General features: G+C 35.4%; 1 protein-coding gene across 1 annotated transcript in view; it reads right to left on the bottom strand.

The window, feature by feature from the left end:
• Positions 1-5,652: 5,652 nt before the first annotated feature.
• The window catches only part of LOC150079463 (uncharacterized), a 94,825-nt gene continuing 81,594 nt past the window's right edge, over positions 5,653-18,883 (bottom strand). Inside the window, exons 5-6 of the mRNA XM_090382553.1 lie at positions 17,334-17,432; positions 5,653-6,203 (exon numbers count right to left, since the gene is read on the bottom strand). Of these exons, the coding sequence (XP_090238679.1) occupies positions 6,046-6,203; positions 17,334-17,432 (257 nt within the window). The 3' untranslated portion in view covers positions 5,653-6,045. The remainder of the gene's footprint in view (positions 6,204-17,333; positions 17,433-18,883) is intronic.

Here is an 18,883-nt window from a genome sequence, read left to right on the forward strand (position 1 = left end):
CCTCCAACATTGGAGAAAGGGGGACTTATGGTGGAGGCGGTGTTTTCGTGTGGGGCAGAATAATGATCAACGGCCGCACCCCTCCATGTTTTTGATACTAGACCATAACTGTGCAGAGGTACTGAAAACAGATCCTTGAACCCTATGTGCAACTTTTTAAGGGTGTGGTTGGCCCAGATTTTCTTTTCCTGCATGATGCCACTGCACAGAGCTCAAGTGGTGGAGGACTATCTTGAAATTGAAGATATCCAACAACTGCCATGGTCAGCACAATCGCCAAACTTAAATCCAATCAAACATGTGGGATGCCCTTGGGCATTGCACTGCATGCCAACAGCTAACTCCTCTGTCACATTGTGAGCTAAGGTCTGCACTGGTGGAAGAATGGGATTTGTTGAAGCAGAATTTTATAGACACCCTTATGTTGAGCATGGTTCACAGCTGTCAGACCTGTTTATTTGTTGGAGGAGATCATGCACCATACTGATATCATGTGACCATATTTTCAAGCATCTAGTATCAACTTCTGTAATGTGACCTTTTTGGTAATTCTTAAAACGACCCCTATAAATGTCCCTTATATATCTGTCTGAAGTTTCTCACTGTCTCCTCATTTCATCTTTATTCTATGGTACCTCACTACACCAAATTTTGTCTGGCTCCATCATCATGCAACTCGTGCAGCTTCACGAGTTACACCACATTTTCTACACGTGCTGTTAGTTTTGTTGAGCAGTGTCATTTTACTTAAAATGCATCAGTCAATAAAATAAAAAAAAAAAAGTCATAAGCATTTAGTAGTATTTTGGTCATGTAATTCTAACCTTTAAAAATAGATTGGTGGATAATAAGAAAAATGGCAGTAAGTGTGAAAACAAAAATAGCCAAGAAATAAAACAATTGATAGAGGTGTTACCAATATCAGTTCAAAATTCACTAAGGCCATCCATCTTACATTGTTATTATTAAATTGGGGGTAAGAAAAAAAAAAAAAAAGTCATGCCAAAAGAAAATACATGTGGAAAAACTAAAATATAATTTAAGCTTTTCCATGTGTATATCCATCTTTGTGTATATTTTCCATGTGTATGTACATCCATATTTTCCATCTTTAATAATCAAGAAAGACCCATGTGTATGATAGGTATTTAAATACCATGAATACTGAAATAAGTTCATTAAAAGGAAAGCAACATAACAAGACAGCATACACAATTTTTTTTACAAAACACATCCACCTGACTGATAAATTACTAATGTCATCTTTTGAAATGGCTTTATTAATTGCCAAAACCAAAAGCTTACACAGTAGGAGATAACTTTGCAATGTGTTCCAGCAATAAAAACTGTACATAGGGATAAACTTACTGAGCCTTCAAAATCAAACCCTGCTTCAAATAATACAATTAAAAAAAAAAATACTGTATTGTCAAAAATATTGTCTCAGTTGATATCTGAGCTTTTTTTTTTTTTTTTTTTTTGTTTTTTAGGAGCATTAGCAACTAAGGCCATATTGCTCTGGGGGGTATGCGGTGGTCATTCCCTGACCTTTCCGCATTCCTCCGTATTTGGTGGGCACGGGCTCAAACCCCGGTCTAATCAAGAAGCATGTGCTATGCACTGCTGCTCCTGCCCACCTGGCTACGGAGGCGCCAATGTATGAGCTAATTGTATTGCTCTAATACCAAACAAAGCAATACATTCACAATTCAACTTGAAAAATCCACTGATATTACAAACTGTTCTTGGATCAATAAAGCACTGTGTGCAGTTCTGTATACAAATCAAGTTTGTAAAAAATCATGCTGTAAATTCAAGACATTTTATGTAGAGAGTAAAATTTAGGTCCACGAAACTTCTGCACACAAAAAGAATGAGAGTGCAAATGAGTGAATAAAAGGGAGAGTGCAAAAAATAAGCATGAATGTACCAAGTCCCCACACACTTACCCTTCCTCTTGCTCATCACTCCCTCAGCTGCCTCATACCTCAACTCCTGCAGGGACATAACTCGATTTTCCAAACTGCCACTAAGTTAAGTTAACTGCAGCCATTATCAACCCACTGCAGGATGGAAGCCTCCTCAACAATTCATGATGAGGGAAATGGACCATTATCTGTCACGCCGGTCCAGTGCGGGTTGGCAGATCGACCGTATTTAGCAGTCAGGGGCTTGAACCCCAGTCTACTCAAAGAGTGTGTGCTACTGCACTCCAGCTCCTGACCACTCGGCTACGGAGGCCACTAAGCACAACTAAATGAAAATAACTAAATACCAGAAACCCTCACTAAAAGATAAAATTCATTTTTGTAAGCAATACTTAGAATAGAGACAACTAAAGGCAAAATAAAAGAAAACAGATCTGGAATACAAAATTTAATATCATAAGCATAGAGACTAGGACAAGATGCATACATCTGAATAGTAGAACATGATACATGCCTAATGGGGAAGTGATCTTTACACTGGCATCATTTGGTGAGTGGGGGCACACTAAACTTGCAGTTTTAATACCTGCCCAGTAATATGCAATACTGTAGCACTTCAATTCCTTTCTTCTGTTGTCCACTTGCACCTGCTAAGCAGAAGCTGTCACTAAGTATGTAAAGCACACATGATGGGGATGCTGGCCAACCTCATCTCACATTCCCTCCCAGAAAACAGCCTGGTGCTGAGTACCAATGAACGATGTAGATGACCCACATCAAGGAAATTCACTGGCTAGCAAATTTCCAGGTGGTTTTCTGTTGGATGGTTGCTAAGTGGCCAGTCATACAGCACAATGCTAAACACACAAACAAACATAGCATGCATGTTCGTTTGTGGGGGATTGTAGAGTTTGCTGGGGAAACCACCTAGAGAAACATACACACATACATACATACATGCATGCATGCCCACTTTAATGATCAGCAATGGTTGTCCTTTCTTTTTTGTATTTGGCAGACATTTTTGGGAACATAAATGAATTGTAGAAATGAATTACAAACTTCAGGCATATAACATAAGCTTTCACCATGACAATGGTTTTGAATGAGGATGCACAGAGATGTTTACAAGCCTTAACAATTTCCTACTATCAACAATATTTCACTTCTACTTCAATTTAAAAAGATTATATCTGATCATATTACCAAATTACAGTTTTTTCCCTACAAAGGGTATGACTGGATAAAAATGCCTCTGCTGCTTCTTTAACCTGGCTATAGTAATGTCCGCATTTGTTACTGGTGCCCAACTTTGATTTTTTGTTTCTGGAACAATTTTGCTTGCAGGATACCAATATCTCTTCTTTTCTTAATGGATTTCAGCACTGTGTGTATTCATTTGATTTTTAATAAAAAAAATTTAAATATTTAAGAATATTGTTTTTTGCACATTATTTTCCCTTTTTCAGTTTGCAAAAAAAAAAAAAAAAAAAAAAAAAATCACATTTTGTAAAACAATTATACACAAAAAAAGAGGAGTTACTTTCCACAGCAGATCCCTCCTCCATCTGTGATCCAATGCTCCAATTTCACATCATATGTGCAAGCCATATGTTCTTTACTAGATAATAAAAGCAAAAATATCATTTTAAATAAGGGAATATTTTCCTGGGAAGTTAGAGCGTTACTGATGGGTAACCTTGACCAATGACCTAGAATAGCAATCACTGAATATGTATTTGGAGCAGAACCTATGAGGTACCACATGACTATAGACACAAAAACTGGTCACACAGAACTTGTCAGGTTCTTTGCATTTATAATTTCCAAAACATCTCAAAAGTTTGCCTATACTTAGGAAGGTAGAAAATAAAACTGATTTTAAATCAATAACAGTTGATGCACATCAGATATTTCAAAGGGTACCTGTCAGGTCTTGCATTACTACCACTGGTTTAAAATATGACCATATTCTGTGGTCAGAACTGATTGTCAGACTGTCCTTCAAATAGAATTCAATAGAAAGAGAATTTGTGGACTTCTGGATAAGCCAACTCATCAATTGCTAAAGCTGCTTTAGATATCATAATCCACTTTTCATATCACTGTGAAGCTGTATATTCACTCTTACTGGTAATCAAAACAAACAGGATATGCCTGTCAATGCAAGTTTTGAAGGCAAATCTAAGAATTCCCATTTCAAATACCAGGGTTCTGGAATGGACCAGAGTGCATCAGAATGCTGTTTAGGTTCACCAAGAACTCATACATGCTTGATTATTAAAAATAAGATAATTTATTAACAAGAATTCAGTTTTATTTTAATAGTTAAATTTTCCACTTCATCCCTGATATTAATTTATTGTGCAAAAATAAGAAACTGCATCCATCTCAAGGTAGGTAGTAATCCTGAAAGTTTACAATAAATTTGAAGTTCATTTTAGTTATTCTTTTTTCAGGTAACTTTGCATTTTTTTTAATTAAAAGAAATTTGCTTTCTTAGTATTTAATTATAATAGATAATTATGTATTGTTATCAATTCCTAGCTGAAATTATTATTACTGGATCTAGGGAGCCTTGAAACTTTAATCAGATTTGAGGAGCCATGGGATCAAAAAAAAGTTTAAGCATTGCTGTAACAAATAATGGGACAGACTAAATGAGGAAACTCCTGGACATTTTCTTCAGAAAATGTCAAAATCTTGTCACTCCAGTGGAAGGAGCACCCTAGGCTACATAAATAAAACTTGTATATGCTGCTATCAAATTACTGCATACTGTAACTTTTAAAAATCAAATAAGGCTAAAATAACAACAGCAATCCTTTTAATGCAATAGATTTTAGATTGATTTTAGATTTTATTTTTAGATTTTAGTGATGCTTTATGAAATATGTACTTTTTTTTTTTGCAATATTATAAGAAATGAGATATCAAAAGACTGTTTATCATGTCAGTATTTATTTGTCTACATAATGTTAGCTACAATTGAACAAGCAACTTTGAAAAGTTAAATCCTGTCACGTACAGGTTACTATAATTATACAATGATTTATATAACAGCTCAATAAAATCTTATACATTATGCACAAGCAATTTTTACAATTTTCACAATGTTTTTCAGAATAAGATACAGGTTTGAATTTTCAGCAGCCACTGGTAAGAAAAGAATAATCAAGTGGCAGGTAGATATGTGAAAGTTTTCCAGTCTATATCCACTTTCTTTCAATGATTTTTAAACTTCTATACAAATACACTGAAGAAAATGGCATCCATGAATATTACAGTTTTCTTTCCTTTCCTAGAAAGTTTAGTTCTGTGAGGAATATAATTTAAGCTTGCAAAATTCAATTAATTAGCAGAAATATTCATTATGATGATCTACTTTAGATATAGTCTAAGTGAGAGAACATATTCCTAAGGCTGTTTTTTTTAATATATATATATATATGTGACCAAAAATAAATTAATAAAAAACCTCTACGTTGAAAACAAAGGAACTTTTCTTTAAAAATAGTATAGTACACCATTTCTATTTTACACCTCTCAACAGACTGCAAACATTTGGGCAATTTTTGCCATTGTGATTCATTTTGCAGATTATTCAGCAGCAGCAGCAGCAAATATAAAAAAAAAAAAAACAACCTTATATAAAATTTTTATATGGAGAAATATGAAACAGGAAAAAATAATAATAAATAAATAAAAATAAAAATGACTTGGAGACGTGGTAATTTAATTTTTCCTGTTGAAAATTTTTAGTGAATTTTGGAAAATTAATTCCTCATCTATATTATTAAATGAACTGTATGACAGTATATCTTCACATTAACAAAGATGAAAGCCATATAATTACCTGCATAAGAGCCTGATGCAGGTGGGTCACTGTGAAACTGACTTAGTGACCAATCTCCATAGCAAGGCACATGATGCTAAACTTGACACGGTTTTCACATGAATCAATACAACAAGCACTTATAAGTCAAACTGCTGCAACAACATTGATGAATGGACCTCTTCTCACAGTCTTCCCCCACCCTCCCCCAATAGCACAACATTTAACATTCTCTACTTGTTCTGTGCCAACTCATACCATCTTCACATTAGATATTTACTATTAGCAATGAGCTATATTATTTGGAAACATTCTTGATTCTAGTTGAATATGCAGGACAGGTTGATGTGTACCATCTCCTCGACCTGTACTCACATTACCATTACCAAGCATAGGAGGTGGTGGTGGGGGCTGTCGACGGGAAGCACGTTGACGATGCACTGTAAAGAAAGGAGTGCAATGTTTAGCCCACAAGTTATTAATCTGTATTAAAATAAAGTATAATAAAAATATGCAAATATACAAAAATTTCTTTCAAATATTATTCAATCAACAGTTATCTGATACAAACAAACTGGGGGGGGGGGGCTTTTAACTTATGTAGACTTGCGGCTAAAAGAATTTTTTTTTTTTTTTTTTTTTTTTATGAAAACCCCAAACGAGAGGTATTCAAACTTATAGTACTTAGTACCGTGAATGGGTTGGAGGTTGAGAAGATGAAGGAAGATATATGTTGACATTAGACTTGAACTTCTGTGGACTGTAATTTTCAGAAAATAAGTATGAAGGAAGGGTGTTCCAGAAAGCGGCAGTTGAATGATTAAACGAGGAAGATGAAAAGTTGGTTCTGCGAGTTTGAAATTGGCTGGTGGCGGCACGTTTTTGGACTGTTTTCAAAGAGAGAGCGGGAATTATAGAAGCCAATTCAGAACAGTGCCCATGGAAGTATCTGTAGAAAAGGCATGCAGCAGAAACAGTACGTCCATGAGACAGTGAGTGGAGAGACTCTGTTAGAGATGAGTCATTAATTATCCTAACTGCCCTCTTCTGAATGGAATCTAGGAGCCTGAGAGAGGTTTTGGGGGCATCGCCCCACATGTGGGAACAATATTCCATGGTAGGGCGGATTTGCGATTTGTAAAGAATGAAGTTTGGAAGAAAAGTAATGCCGAGAGCAAAAGAGAAAACCAAGTTTTTTAGATGCAGAGGAAGCAATATTTGTAATGTGCTTGTGCCAAGGGAGATTAGAAGTAAGAGTTATCCCCAAAAGAGATCTTTTTGCCTAGAAATTGGAGTGTCACCAAATGTAAGCATAGGAGCAGAAGAATCTTTTTTGCAAGATATAAGACAAGACTGAGTTTTAGAAGGATTGAAATCAACTAAGTTGTCTTTGCCCCACTGGAGAATTACCTGGAAATCTGCATTTAAGGAATTGGTAGTAGATATTTGAGAAGTTGAAGCTGATTGAGCAAGGCAAGGTTTCTCAAAATGGAAAGTGGAATGCAATGTGCTATCATCAGTAAAACTACGGATAGGATTTCCAGTCAATGGAAGAAGGTCATTAATATACAAGAGGAAAAGAGTGGGGGAAAGAACTGAACCTTGGAGAACACCGGCATTAGTGGAGAAGTTAGAAGACAGAGAGCCATCTACCCTCACACTCAGTGAGTGATCAGAGAGAAAACTAGATAACCAATTACAAAAAACAGTTGGCAAACCATAAGATGGAAGCTTGTTTAGAAGACCTTTATGCCAAACATGTTCAAAAGCCTTTGAGATGTCAAGATCAACTGCTTGTGTTTCACCAAACTTTTCCATTGAATTTGTCCATAAATGGGTAACATAAGCCAGAATATCACAGTGGATCGACACTGATGGAATCCATACTAGTGACTGTTGATCAGACAGGTTTCTAGGTAGTTTAAGAGTTGGTGGTTAATTGATTTCTCCATTACTTTAGAAAGAGTAATAGTAATTGCAATGGGACGATAATTGGATGGAAGGGATCTGTCACCCTTTTTAGGAGCTGGCTGGGTATGAGCAAATTTCCAAGCAGAAGGAAAAACACCTTTGGAATAAGAAAGTGAAAAAAGGCGGCAAAGAACAAGAGCACAGGTTTTGAGAACAAGTGGAGAAATACCATCAGGACGTGGAGCTTTCTTAGCATCAAGATTCATCAAAATCCTTCTGACATCCTTTTGACGGAAGACCACAGGAGGCATTGAATGGAGTGTGCTAGGAATGGTGGGAGGTGTTTTACCAAGATCATTAATACGCGAGTTGGAAGAAAAATGGGATGCTAGCAGGTCAGCTTTATCCTTGGCCGAAGTGACAACAGAACCACCTGATTTTGACAGAGGTGGGAGTAGAGATAGGTAAAAGTTGCAGCCAATAGCTTTGGCAAGAGACCAGAATGCTCAGCTACCATTAAGGCAAACAGCAAGTTTTCTACTTTTAGCCTGTTCAAAATCTAGTTTGGAATGATTAATAACTGCTTTACAATTGTTGCGAGCTTTGGTGTAGGCAGAAAATGAAACTGAAGAAATGGAAACAAGCCAATTACAATACACAACGTTCTTCTCTTGAACAGCCTTACCACATTTATTGGAAAACCAATGTTTAGATAAAGAACGATATTTTAAAGTGGAGTGTGGAATAAAGGATTCTAATCCCACAAGAATAATTTCACTGACATGATCTGAGAAAATGATGACAGAAGTTTTGAAACAGTAATCCAACCAAGGAAAAGAAATCTTGCAAGTCATCCCATTTTGCATTCTTGTAATGCCAAACAATACGAGGTTGGGAATAGCATGAGATAAAGGCTCCATTGGAGAAGAGACAATCCCCAGGTTGTGATCTGAGGTGCTAAAAGGACCACTCACTTCGACCGTATACTTAGAAGGGTTGTTTGTGAGAAAAAGATCAAGTGTGTTAGCTGTATGATTAGGATTGTCTAGTATTCTTGTAGGTAAATAATCTGAAGGTCATTAGAAATTGCAAAAGCCTCAGCATCTCGATTTCTGCATATATGCAAAAAACAAAAAAGCATCAAAAGTGTGATTCACTACCACAAGACATTAAAGGAAAAAAAGGGGATTCAAACTGAACTCACCTAATATGTACTTCCTCCCCCAACCTCACAAAAAAAAAAAAAAAAGTATTCAAAAAGTGGTGATGGCTATGCTGCTCCTTTATCAGAGATTTATAGGAGCCAACTTTTGAAAGGCTGGAGATAAAGTATATCTAGAAAGCTGAAAATGGGAGTTTCTTTGGGACAAAAATAAATAAATAAAATTTAAAAAAAGCAGGAAGATTTTTTAAGTCCACACAGCACTAGAAATTAAAATTCACTGACAAAATACACACATTATATTAAAATCCAGCAGCCTTGGGATTACCTATCAGTACAAGTATGCTTTTAAACATCTTACTCAACATTTCTCTGTCTGTATATTTGTTTGTATTGTCTTTTAGACATCAACTGATGACTGTTTCAAGAAAGATACTACAGCAGACATTGCACATTCTGAAATGTCCCCTTCAGAAATGTTGAAATTTGTTTACAACAATGGAATTGTTATTTAGATTTGGCTATTAAGAGCATTTGTGACACTGCACCAGAAAGAGAACTGCATTCAATATTTTTTTTTCAGCTGGATGAAATTCTATAACACTCAGTACTGCTATGAGAAATTATCAAAATGCCAAGAATGACTTGGGTTAACTCGTTACATTTCATGCTTCCTTGTGCCAAGGATCAGGGTACATTTCTTATAAGTTCTCACACTGAAACCGATAGAACTGACCTACTGATCCTTGGCAAAGGATCAGTAGGTCAGTTCTTGCAGTGCATTGTCAGTTCACAATGCACTGCAAAGTTTCAGTGCATCTTGACACCAAGATGCACTGAAACTTTGTGGTTTTTTTTTTTTTTTGTTAAATTGACGACCCCCCCCCATTAGAGAACAAGATTGTTCAGGTCAAAAATCTCATTCTCTAAGTAGAGTTACTGGATGAAAAATTGTTTTTCAAGTATGATTATACATAAGTTACAGTTAAATAAAATATTTAACTTAACACTTCCAATAATCCAGCTTGGTAACTTCCTACCCAAGTGCCACAAGAAAACTCTTTGGTCTTCACAGTTCAAGATAGAAAGTCACCTGGCCACCAAGCTAGGTCTGAAATTTACCAGATTTATTCATAAAGTCATTAACTTTTGCCAGGAGTGTATTAAATATTTGAAGTTGGTGTTTATTAAATATTTTAACTCTTTATTGGATTACATCATCATACAAATTGCCTTGAAAAGTATATGTAAACATGCAAATAGTTTGCACTCCCCCTTTTAATAACTAACAAAACAATCATGGCAAACCATTATCAAGTATTTATAATGGTTGAATTTGTTAAAGAAATTGATAAAAAATTTGCAGAATTTAAAAAAAAAAAATTATATTCTAACACAATTTTACTATTTTTTGTAAAAATGAAAATATGGAGAACTCTACAGAACCAATTCTAGTACAATGGTGAGATGGAGAAGGGGTCAAATGAAGTCAAAAAAGATACATTCTCCATTGTAAATCCAAAGAATCAGCAGCTACTCAGACTCAAGGAAGTCTACTGCACATAATTTTTCCACCATCATATTAAGAAGTGAGGCACCTAACTATAGCCCTCCTCTCAGGAAACAACACTCAACATGATCTGTGTTGCTCTGGCAATATATCAGTTCATTTCACTAGTACGTAATAAATTTTTTTTTTTTTTTTTTTAGATGTGGTAGTTTTCCACAGATATCAATGGTAAATTTTAGATAAACAATCCTAATAAAAACGAGAAAGAAATAATGTCGAAAGAAAAAAAATAGCAGAAAGTGGGGGAGGAACCTTTTGAACAGATAACCATGGGAAATTATCACGTCTTCAAAACTTAAATGCTTAAGAGCATAATGAACCAGTCAATGCCAGAGTAACAACCAACCATGTCAAGTGCCTTTCCTGGGAGGAGGACTATATGTTATGAAATCAGACAACATTCTACTAAAGCCAGACGATATTCCTGTTAACACAGTTCTTTTTGTGGATACAGTTATAAAATCACAAAAGAGATATGGCTAAAGGTGCTACCTGATGTTTCCATCATGCACGATGATGGGTACAAGTAGAGGTGAAAAATCAATGCTGCTTATATTTTGATGACTTATTATAAGAAAGTCATCAAAAAGAGCTACATCTATTTTTGAATTTCCTTCTATACAATACATGCTTGTCCTTACTTTTTAGTTGGGATTGGATTTCAAATGATAGCTTAATGTGGGGGGGGGGAGTAAAAACCCTGTCTTCTATGGTATTTGGTCCATAGTATATTGGCAAGTCCAGCAGGTAACATAAATACAAGCTTGTGCTCTTTAAGTTTAAGAATAATGTGTATTCTGACTTCTAACCTTTAAATTTGAATTTTCTGTGTGTATACTTAAAAAAAACACATTACCATATACACAGATGAGCCAAAAGATTATGACCAGCAAGTTGTTATGCAAATCGAAGCAACTGCAGGTAAATTACGGGCGTGTGAGGGTTGGGACACAATATAAAAAACATCTGATACTGAGCTCCATTAATCAGTGCTACTCTTGTTCTTCAGATAGAAAATGCAGCAGACTTAAGCGAGTTTGACAAAGGCCAAATTGTAATGGTCAGACGACTGGGTCAGAGTATATCCAAAACAGCACGGCTGATGGAGTGCTCACGGTCAACTGTGGTTAGTACCTACCAAAAGTGGTCCAAGGATGGAAAACCCACGAGCCGCTGGCAAGGTGTTGGACAACCATGGCTTACCATTGCTAGAGGTGAGCAAAGGCTCTCCCAGATGGTATGTGGCAACAGAAGGGTAACTGTGGTGCAACTCGCTGGTAATTGGAATGCTGGTGATGGGAGTAATGTGTCGCAACACACCGTACATTGAACATTGCTGAAAATGGGGCTGTGTAGCTACAGGATACTCCGAGTGCCCATGCTAACCACGGTTCACCGGCAACAGTGCCTACAATGGGCACGCGAGCATAGAAACTGGATCTTGAGTGATTGGAAGAAGGTAGTCTGGTCCGATGAATCAAGTTTCCTGTTGCACCATGTGGACAGCCAGGTAAGTGTGCATCGCTTATCTGGGGAAGTGATAGTTCCTGGATGCACCGTGGAACGAAAACAAGCCAGTGGCGGTGGTGTCATGCTTTGGGTGATGTTCGCTGGGATACTCTGGGTCCAGTCATCCATGTGCTGGGCACTCTGACATCTACCACCTACTCAAACATCATTGCTGACCAGGTACATCCTTTCATGGCAACGGTCTTCCCCCTCTGGCGGAGCCGTCTTTCAGCAGGATAATGCACCATGCCACACCGCCCGAATTGTTTGAGACTGGTTCGCGGAACATGAGGAAGACTTCCAGGTATTTCCCTGGCCTTCAAATTCCCATTCCCCAGATATCAATCCCACCGAGCATCTGTGGTTTATGTTGGAACAGCAACTCCGATCTGTGGCATCTCAACCACGGGAGTTAAAAGATCTGCTGGTTACATGTTGGTACCAGATACCACAAGACATAGAAATATTGTAGCGTCCATGCTTTGCCAGGTACGAGCTGTTTTGGCTGCACGTGGAGGACCAACATCATATTAGGTAGGTGATCATAATGTTTTGGCTCATCGGTGTATGATCATAGCTAGCCACAAAAGCAACTTACTTAATGTATGTTGTGTGTTACATTTCAGGTGCATTAGCAAATAATAATAATTCATGGTTTATTTAAAAAAAAAAAAAAAGCAATGACTTTTAAGCATATGCTAAGAACATTTCATTTGTGTGTATCTGCCATATCACCCATTCATTCCTCCAATTAGTACATGGCAATAAACATAATATCCAGTGCTTCAGCTGCAGTATACAGACAGCCTATGCAATATGCATGGGGAAAAGAAAAAAAAAATAATTGCCACTTTTTCTAAAAGAGGCAAATATAAAATCCAACCACTGAAGTCAAGTTATTACAGGCTGATAGACATACAAAGAAATAGTAATTAACAGATTTATATTGGCACAATTTTAATGAAATTTAGGATGGCTCAACAGATCTTTCTAAAAGAGGAAATTATAAAATTTTATGAACCCATCCACTACTGAGTAAGTTATTAAATGAAAACGACAGACATGAAGACAACAGACACTTTATATACATGCTAGTGAGCCTGAAAAAAAAAAAAAAAAAAGTCTCAATTTGCTTTTAATTATAAGTTATGAATTGAATGATTCAAAATGTTAAATTTTTTATGTTGTCATGTCATGACAAAGAACAAGGCTATATCTGCTGTTATATATAATTTGCACAAAATGGCTTCTATAAATGATAAGCACAATGGACTGGTTTGGCATGCACAGGCTAATTAAGAATTTATATACTAACTAAAGCTGGAAGCAGATATAAGGCTTTAACCTTCAAGAGAAACAAATAGTTTAGCTCAAGAGCAACCACACTGAGATCCACATGTCACTTTTTAGCATATCTTCCAATTGGGGAGAGAAAAAAAGTTATACATGTGATTTGAATAACCAGAAATTATAAATGCACGTGCACTTTAGGTAAGTAAAAGTTAAAATTAAACATAAATGCTTTCATTTTATATATAAGAACAATAGGGATAAGTATAAATATGAAAGCATAATTTTCAGATCCGATTAATGCCATCAATAGCTCATTACATCAGTCTGTAATCTAGTTATTACAGTAAACGCAATAAGTACTATACAGCAAACAGTAAACCATTACAGCCAATGCTAGCCCACAAGGCCGAATCCTGGAAAAATACATATAATTATTATTAATAAAATATAAAAGGTATATAATACATTACAATGGTGATTATGTAGTTAACTATTGGTGTACAGATACACTGAAAGGAACTTTTTCAAGGGCTAACCCTCTCAATATAACCCACCAACAATTAACGGAGCTATCTGTTTCTGTTTAACTGTCCAAAACTTAAACTTAATTATGATATAATTTAGTAGCAAACAGGCAAGATGACATTTAGCCCGACAGATACCTTTGAAACAAATATATAGAAAAGGAAACAAGAAAATAAAATAAAATAAAAAGAGAGAAGGCCAACTATAATTTTCAATTCCGTTTGTGGTATACTATTTCTTTATATGAAAGAAAGCAATAGCTAACATTAGGAGAAAGGAAGTAGGGAAAAGTATAGTAATATTACCTCAATTTCCCTCGAATTGCTCTAATAGATCTTGGGGTATGAAAAGATTAGAGTTAGAAAGTAGAAAGTGAAAAGCAAAGAAAAAAGCCTTTATAATTTTACGTGGGATTGTACCAGGAGCGTAACTGCCTGACCCTTAGTAAGAGATCCTGGTATGCTTATAAGAGGGTAACTTCTAGTGCTAATTAGATTAAAATAATGGTGAAGTATAGAATACTATAGAAATATAAGAGGAATGGCTAATTCCTAATACCCTATAACTATATATATATAACTGATTTATAATAAATTATCCTATTTCTTAAAATGGTGTATGTACTATATTGAACAAATAATAAAAGCAGGTAGTTAAGAACAGCTTACCATGTAGAACTGTTCAACGTGAAAGAAAGAAAGAATGAACCTTTGAGCACATGTTACAAAATACCTAACAGTTAGAGACACTAGCGCCATCGCTATTCTGAAGTCTAAAGGACCAAGAAATAAATTAAATAATTAACCTTAAACCAGAGGCAGCAGCACCCTCTGAATATTTCAGTAAAGATTATAGAACTAACAAGTAATCTGAAAATATTGTTGAAATTGTTTAGAGAATATCCAGTGAAAACGAAAAAGCATAGATGGCCTAGGTTGAAAAGACTTGATATATTTTACCATATAGTAATGAAGAAATTATATAAAATGAAGTTAAATACCAAATATGAAATTAATTCCTAACTTAGGAACAAATATAGGTACAACTATTTTAATAATAATAATTATATGTATTTTTCCAGGGTTCGGCCTTGTGGGCTAGCATTGGCTTTAGTAGTCCTTATAAGCTATTTCTGGCTGTAATGGTTTACTGTTAGCTGTATATTGTTGTGTTCATATACACATTCAGCTGCTGTATAGTACTTATTGCATTTACTATATATATATATATTATTTATTCAAGTACTTAACCATAAAATTTATTTACAGAGCTAGCAAAAATATTAGGCAGTGCCATGTATTGATTAAAGAGATTTTTTTTGTGGCTTCTGAATCTGCCGCTGGGTGGTATGTGATGCATTTTCAACATATAGGCATAGAAGAATGGTTGAGTGGGAGAAGACAGAGTGATAATCAATGAATACTGCTCTTCTCTTCGTGGACTAATGTTATTAGTGGAATCCCCTAGGGTTAGGTGTTGGGCCATTGTTGTTTTCTGTATTTATCAATGATATCGATGAAGGCATATCAGGCTTAATGTCCAAGTCTGTACATGATACAAAGGTTGGCAGCATGTTACTGCAACAGGATCTAGAAAAGTTGAGCAGATGGGCCAAGAATTGACAAATGAAGTTTAACATCAACATGCAAAGTAAATGGATAGCAGTTACCCTAGAGCAGCATTTCCCAAACTTTTTTATTCATGGAACACTTTTCATCTCACAATATATTTGCTGAACACAGGTTTAGCAGGATCCAAAGAACCATTTGCAAATATTTTATTACATACGACGCAACTGTGCATCAAGAGCATCTTTATTTCCAACGCATGTAAAGCCGAAATTCAAATAACTGTCATCATACTTTTGTTTTGGTCTTTTATTAGTTGGTTTCTGTTTATTCACTTTGGATTTCTGGGGTTCAAAAGGCTGCAATTGTTCATCCTCACTTTGAAGTATGACAATATTGTGTTCATTTTCTCATTGACCACAGTTGCACTACTAGAAGTAACTGCTTCTCGTTTTAAAGTTCCTTTTTCCAACCACAAATCCACGGTAATTTATTTTAATAATAATATTTTGAAATACTGATAATTATCAAAAAAATATTTATACAAGGAAGTGAGTTTAGTTATGCTTGCTAGTTTTCCGCACTACTACAGAACTAATCTCATAATTGCAAAGAGTCTGCATCGCGCACAAGCACTGCGTAAACATGCAAAAATGTGTCAGCGGAAGGCTACTTTGTTTCATCCACCCGAACGATGCATATCAGTTCACTTCCTCCTCTTCCTCAACATGTGCTCCAGGCTAAATCGCATACGAATGGCATATTGGATCACTACATCACTACTTTTTTGCAGATGTCATTACCTCTATGCAAAGCCTGCCAAAATAGAGTGTTCCGTGGTTTATTTTGATTATTAGTTGATGCCAATACATTATATTAATAAACGAAAAAAAAAAAAAATTATGTAAAAATTAGAATGATACAAAAGCAGTGTATGCTACAAATATGCAAAATTTATTTATTATTATTTTTTAATTATTAATTACGGTTTTTGACAGACCACTTGTTCACATCTCACAGAACAGTTTGGAAAGCACTGCCCTAGAGTAACATACCAACTGTGTGGTAATACACTCAGCATAGTGGAAAATGAAAAAGACCTGGGGGTAATTGTGAAGACAGAATATGAAGTTCTCTAAGAAATGCAGACAGGCTGCTGGGGGGGGGGGGGCAGCCTGTCTGCATTTCTCAGAGAACTTCATATTCTGTCTGCATGGGGGTTTTGCCAATGATATACAGAATTTTGCTAGGAGGCAATTATCCCATTGTATAAGTCAGGCCACATCTTGAGTACTGTATACAGATTTGGAGGCCTCATTTTAGGAAGGATGTAGAGCTGCTGGAAAAAGTACACAGAAGGGCAATGAGATCTGTGAGGGCAACCAAGCTGTTACTAACAAGAGCTTCAGTTTTTTAAACTGCAGCATCTGGAGTCTAGGCCTTTGTGAGCTGATCTGATTGAGGTGTTTAAGGCTTTGAATGGATTGAGCAAGCTCAATGATGATGGGATTCTTCCTCTTGCTCAGACTATACATATAAAGGGACACAAATTCAAGTTCAGAATAAATGCGCAGAATTTGCCTTTAGCCAGCAGGTGATTGATTGCTGGAACAAACTTCCATCTGTTGCTGTGGGAGTTGATATCTTAAATAAATTCAAGAAAGAACTAGACAAACTATTGGAGGGAATGAATAGGTGAAATGGGAAGGTTTTTTTGGCCGACGCTATATAAGCTTGCTTTCTTGCATCATTGCAAGAAATAAAAAAGAAATTTTTTTAAGTTATACAATTATCTATTGAACCAGCCCTCAATTATGGAAGTAATTCACACCATCCCCCCTTCTAACACAATACATCTAAATGCTTAGCATTTGAATAATAATTATAATCACTTACCCAAGAAAATATCTAAGTTATATATATTTTTAATCAAATGATATTTTGAGTATTCTCAAAGAATATCATACAGGTAACACAAAATTATTACACTCACTTTATATTTAGTGGCTCAACATATAAAAGAGTTACTCACTTTTACTTGGATAATTCTTAGTCGTATTTGCATATTTTTCTGGTGCTGGAAGATCCTGAATACTATGAAATTTGTGAGAAAACCTTGATTCAAATTCCCCTAAGGAAAAGTGGAAAAAAAAAATCCAAATTTTACTCAACCTAGACATTCTGTAATAATTCTTTACATTTGCTTTGCTACTAAAAGTTCTCATTCTTCTCTATGATCAATAAGGTATCTTAATTTGTATGTTACAGTTAAGCTCAATAATTCACCATCTGCTTAATTTATCATGCCATCTATTTTATCATTTTTTCCCAACCTCCCTCCCATTATTATATATAAATTTCTATTCCTTTTAAACTGTGAAGAATAATGCTGCTTCCACAACGAAGCCATCTTATTGGTGGATTTAAGTTTTGTTTAGGAAGCTTGTCCAGTGTCTGTACACCCGGCAGAGTAGCACAATTCGCAACAGTACCAAAGTTGCAGTATTAAAACAGTGCATGGGCCACGAAAAGTATTTGATGCTATCTTTATAAGACAGTGACAAATACAAGCAAGAACTAAGAGAAAAGTTTTGGCATTTAAGATTGTCTAAAGTAGTGAAGAACAAAACACTGCCTGTGGTCTGCGTTAGTCCCCCGTACCTTTACAATACAGATCATAATCTAATTTCAGGAACAAGAACCAAAAAATATTAAACTCAACAAATAATTATTATATTACTACAAAAATAGTGTGTAATAATTTTACGTTGTATTACTCACAATACAACTAATACTCTTAACACAAAAATATAAATCAAACCAAAGTTTCTTCTTTCATAAAAATAACTGTCATGGTTTTGTTACTTTGGCAACACAAATGCAACCACTTTCATAAATCTTATTTCTAAATAATAATAGTGACTAATTTAATACATGCACTTGCATAGTTTGACAGCACTGGTCAATTTGTAATGTCAAATAAATAAAAAAAAACACACCTATATCATTTATAATTCAGCACTAGAACATTTTTCCTTCCCGAATTGGCCCTCGTGCCAAAAAGCTTGGTCACCTTTTTGCAAAATCTAAAGCCTCTTCTGCTAATGAACAAAGCACAACCTAGACAACTTTGAATAACATTCTTTTATCAAAAGAAAGCATTCTTGATACAAGCATGTTCATTCAGCCAATCAATATTTGGTCCACTTAATTTGTGATGCGATCTACTTTTTTCCTTCAAAATGTGCCGTGATCTACTATCTCAAAAATTTCATTGAACAAGGTTAAAAAAGTCAATCAACACATATTGAAAAATGTTGTTTATAAATTTTTAAAATTCAATACAATTCAGAATTCTTATTTTAAATTCATACATATTTAAAATTTTTATTTATGCAAAATTTGTGTCTTCATGTCATCTGCCAAGCTTTCAATACTGTGATAAGGCCAACCATAAAGAATCTTCTGTATGCAAGCTCGTAAGAGCACAGCGATTCTTCGTCTTGGTTTGTTTCAAATACGAAAAGACTGATTCACATAGATATGTGGAACCAAAACAGGAATTTAAAAGTTCATTGCATT

Source organism: Mastigoproctus giganteus, chromosome 10 (assembly GCF_048544385.1).
Source record: "Mastigoproctus giganteus isolate SK-2022 chromosome 10, ASM4854438v1, whole genome shotgun sequence".
NCBI lineage: Eukaryota > Metazoa > Arthropoda > Arachnida > Uropygi > Thelyphonidae > Mastigoproctus > Mastigoproctus giganteus.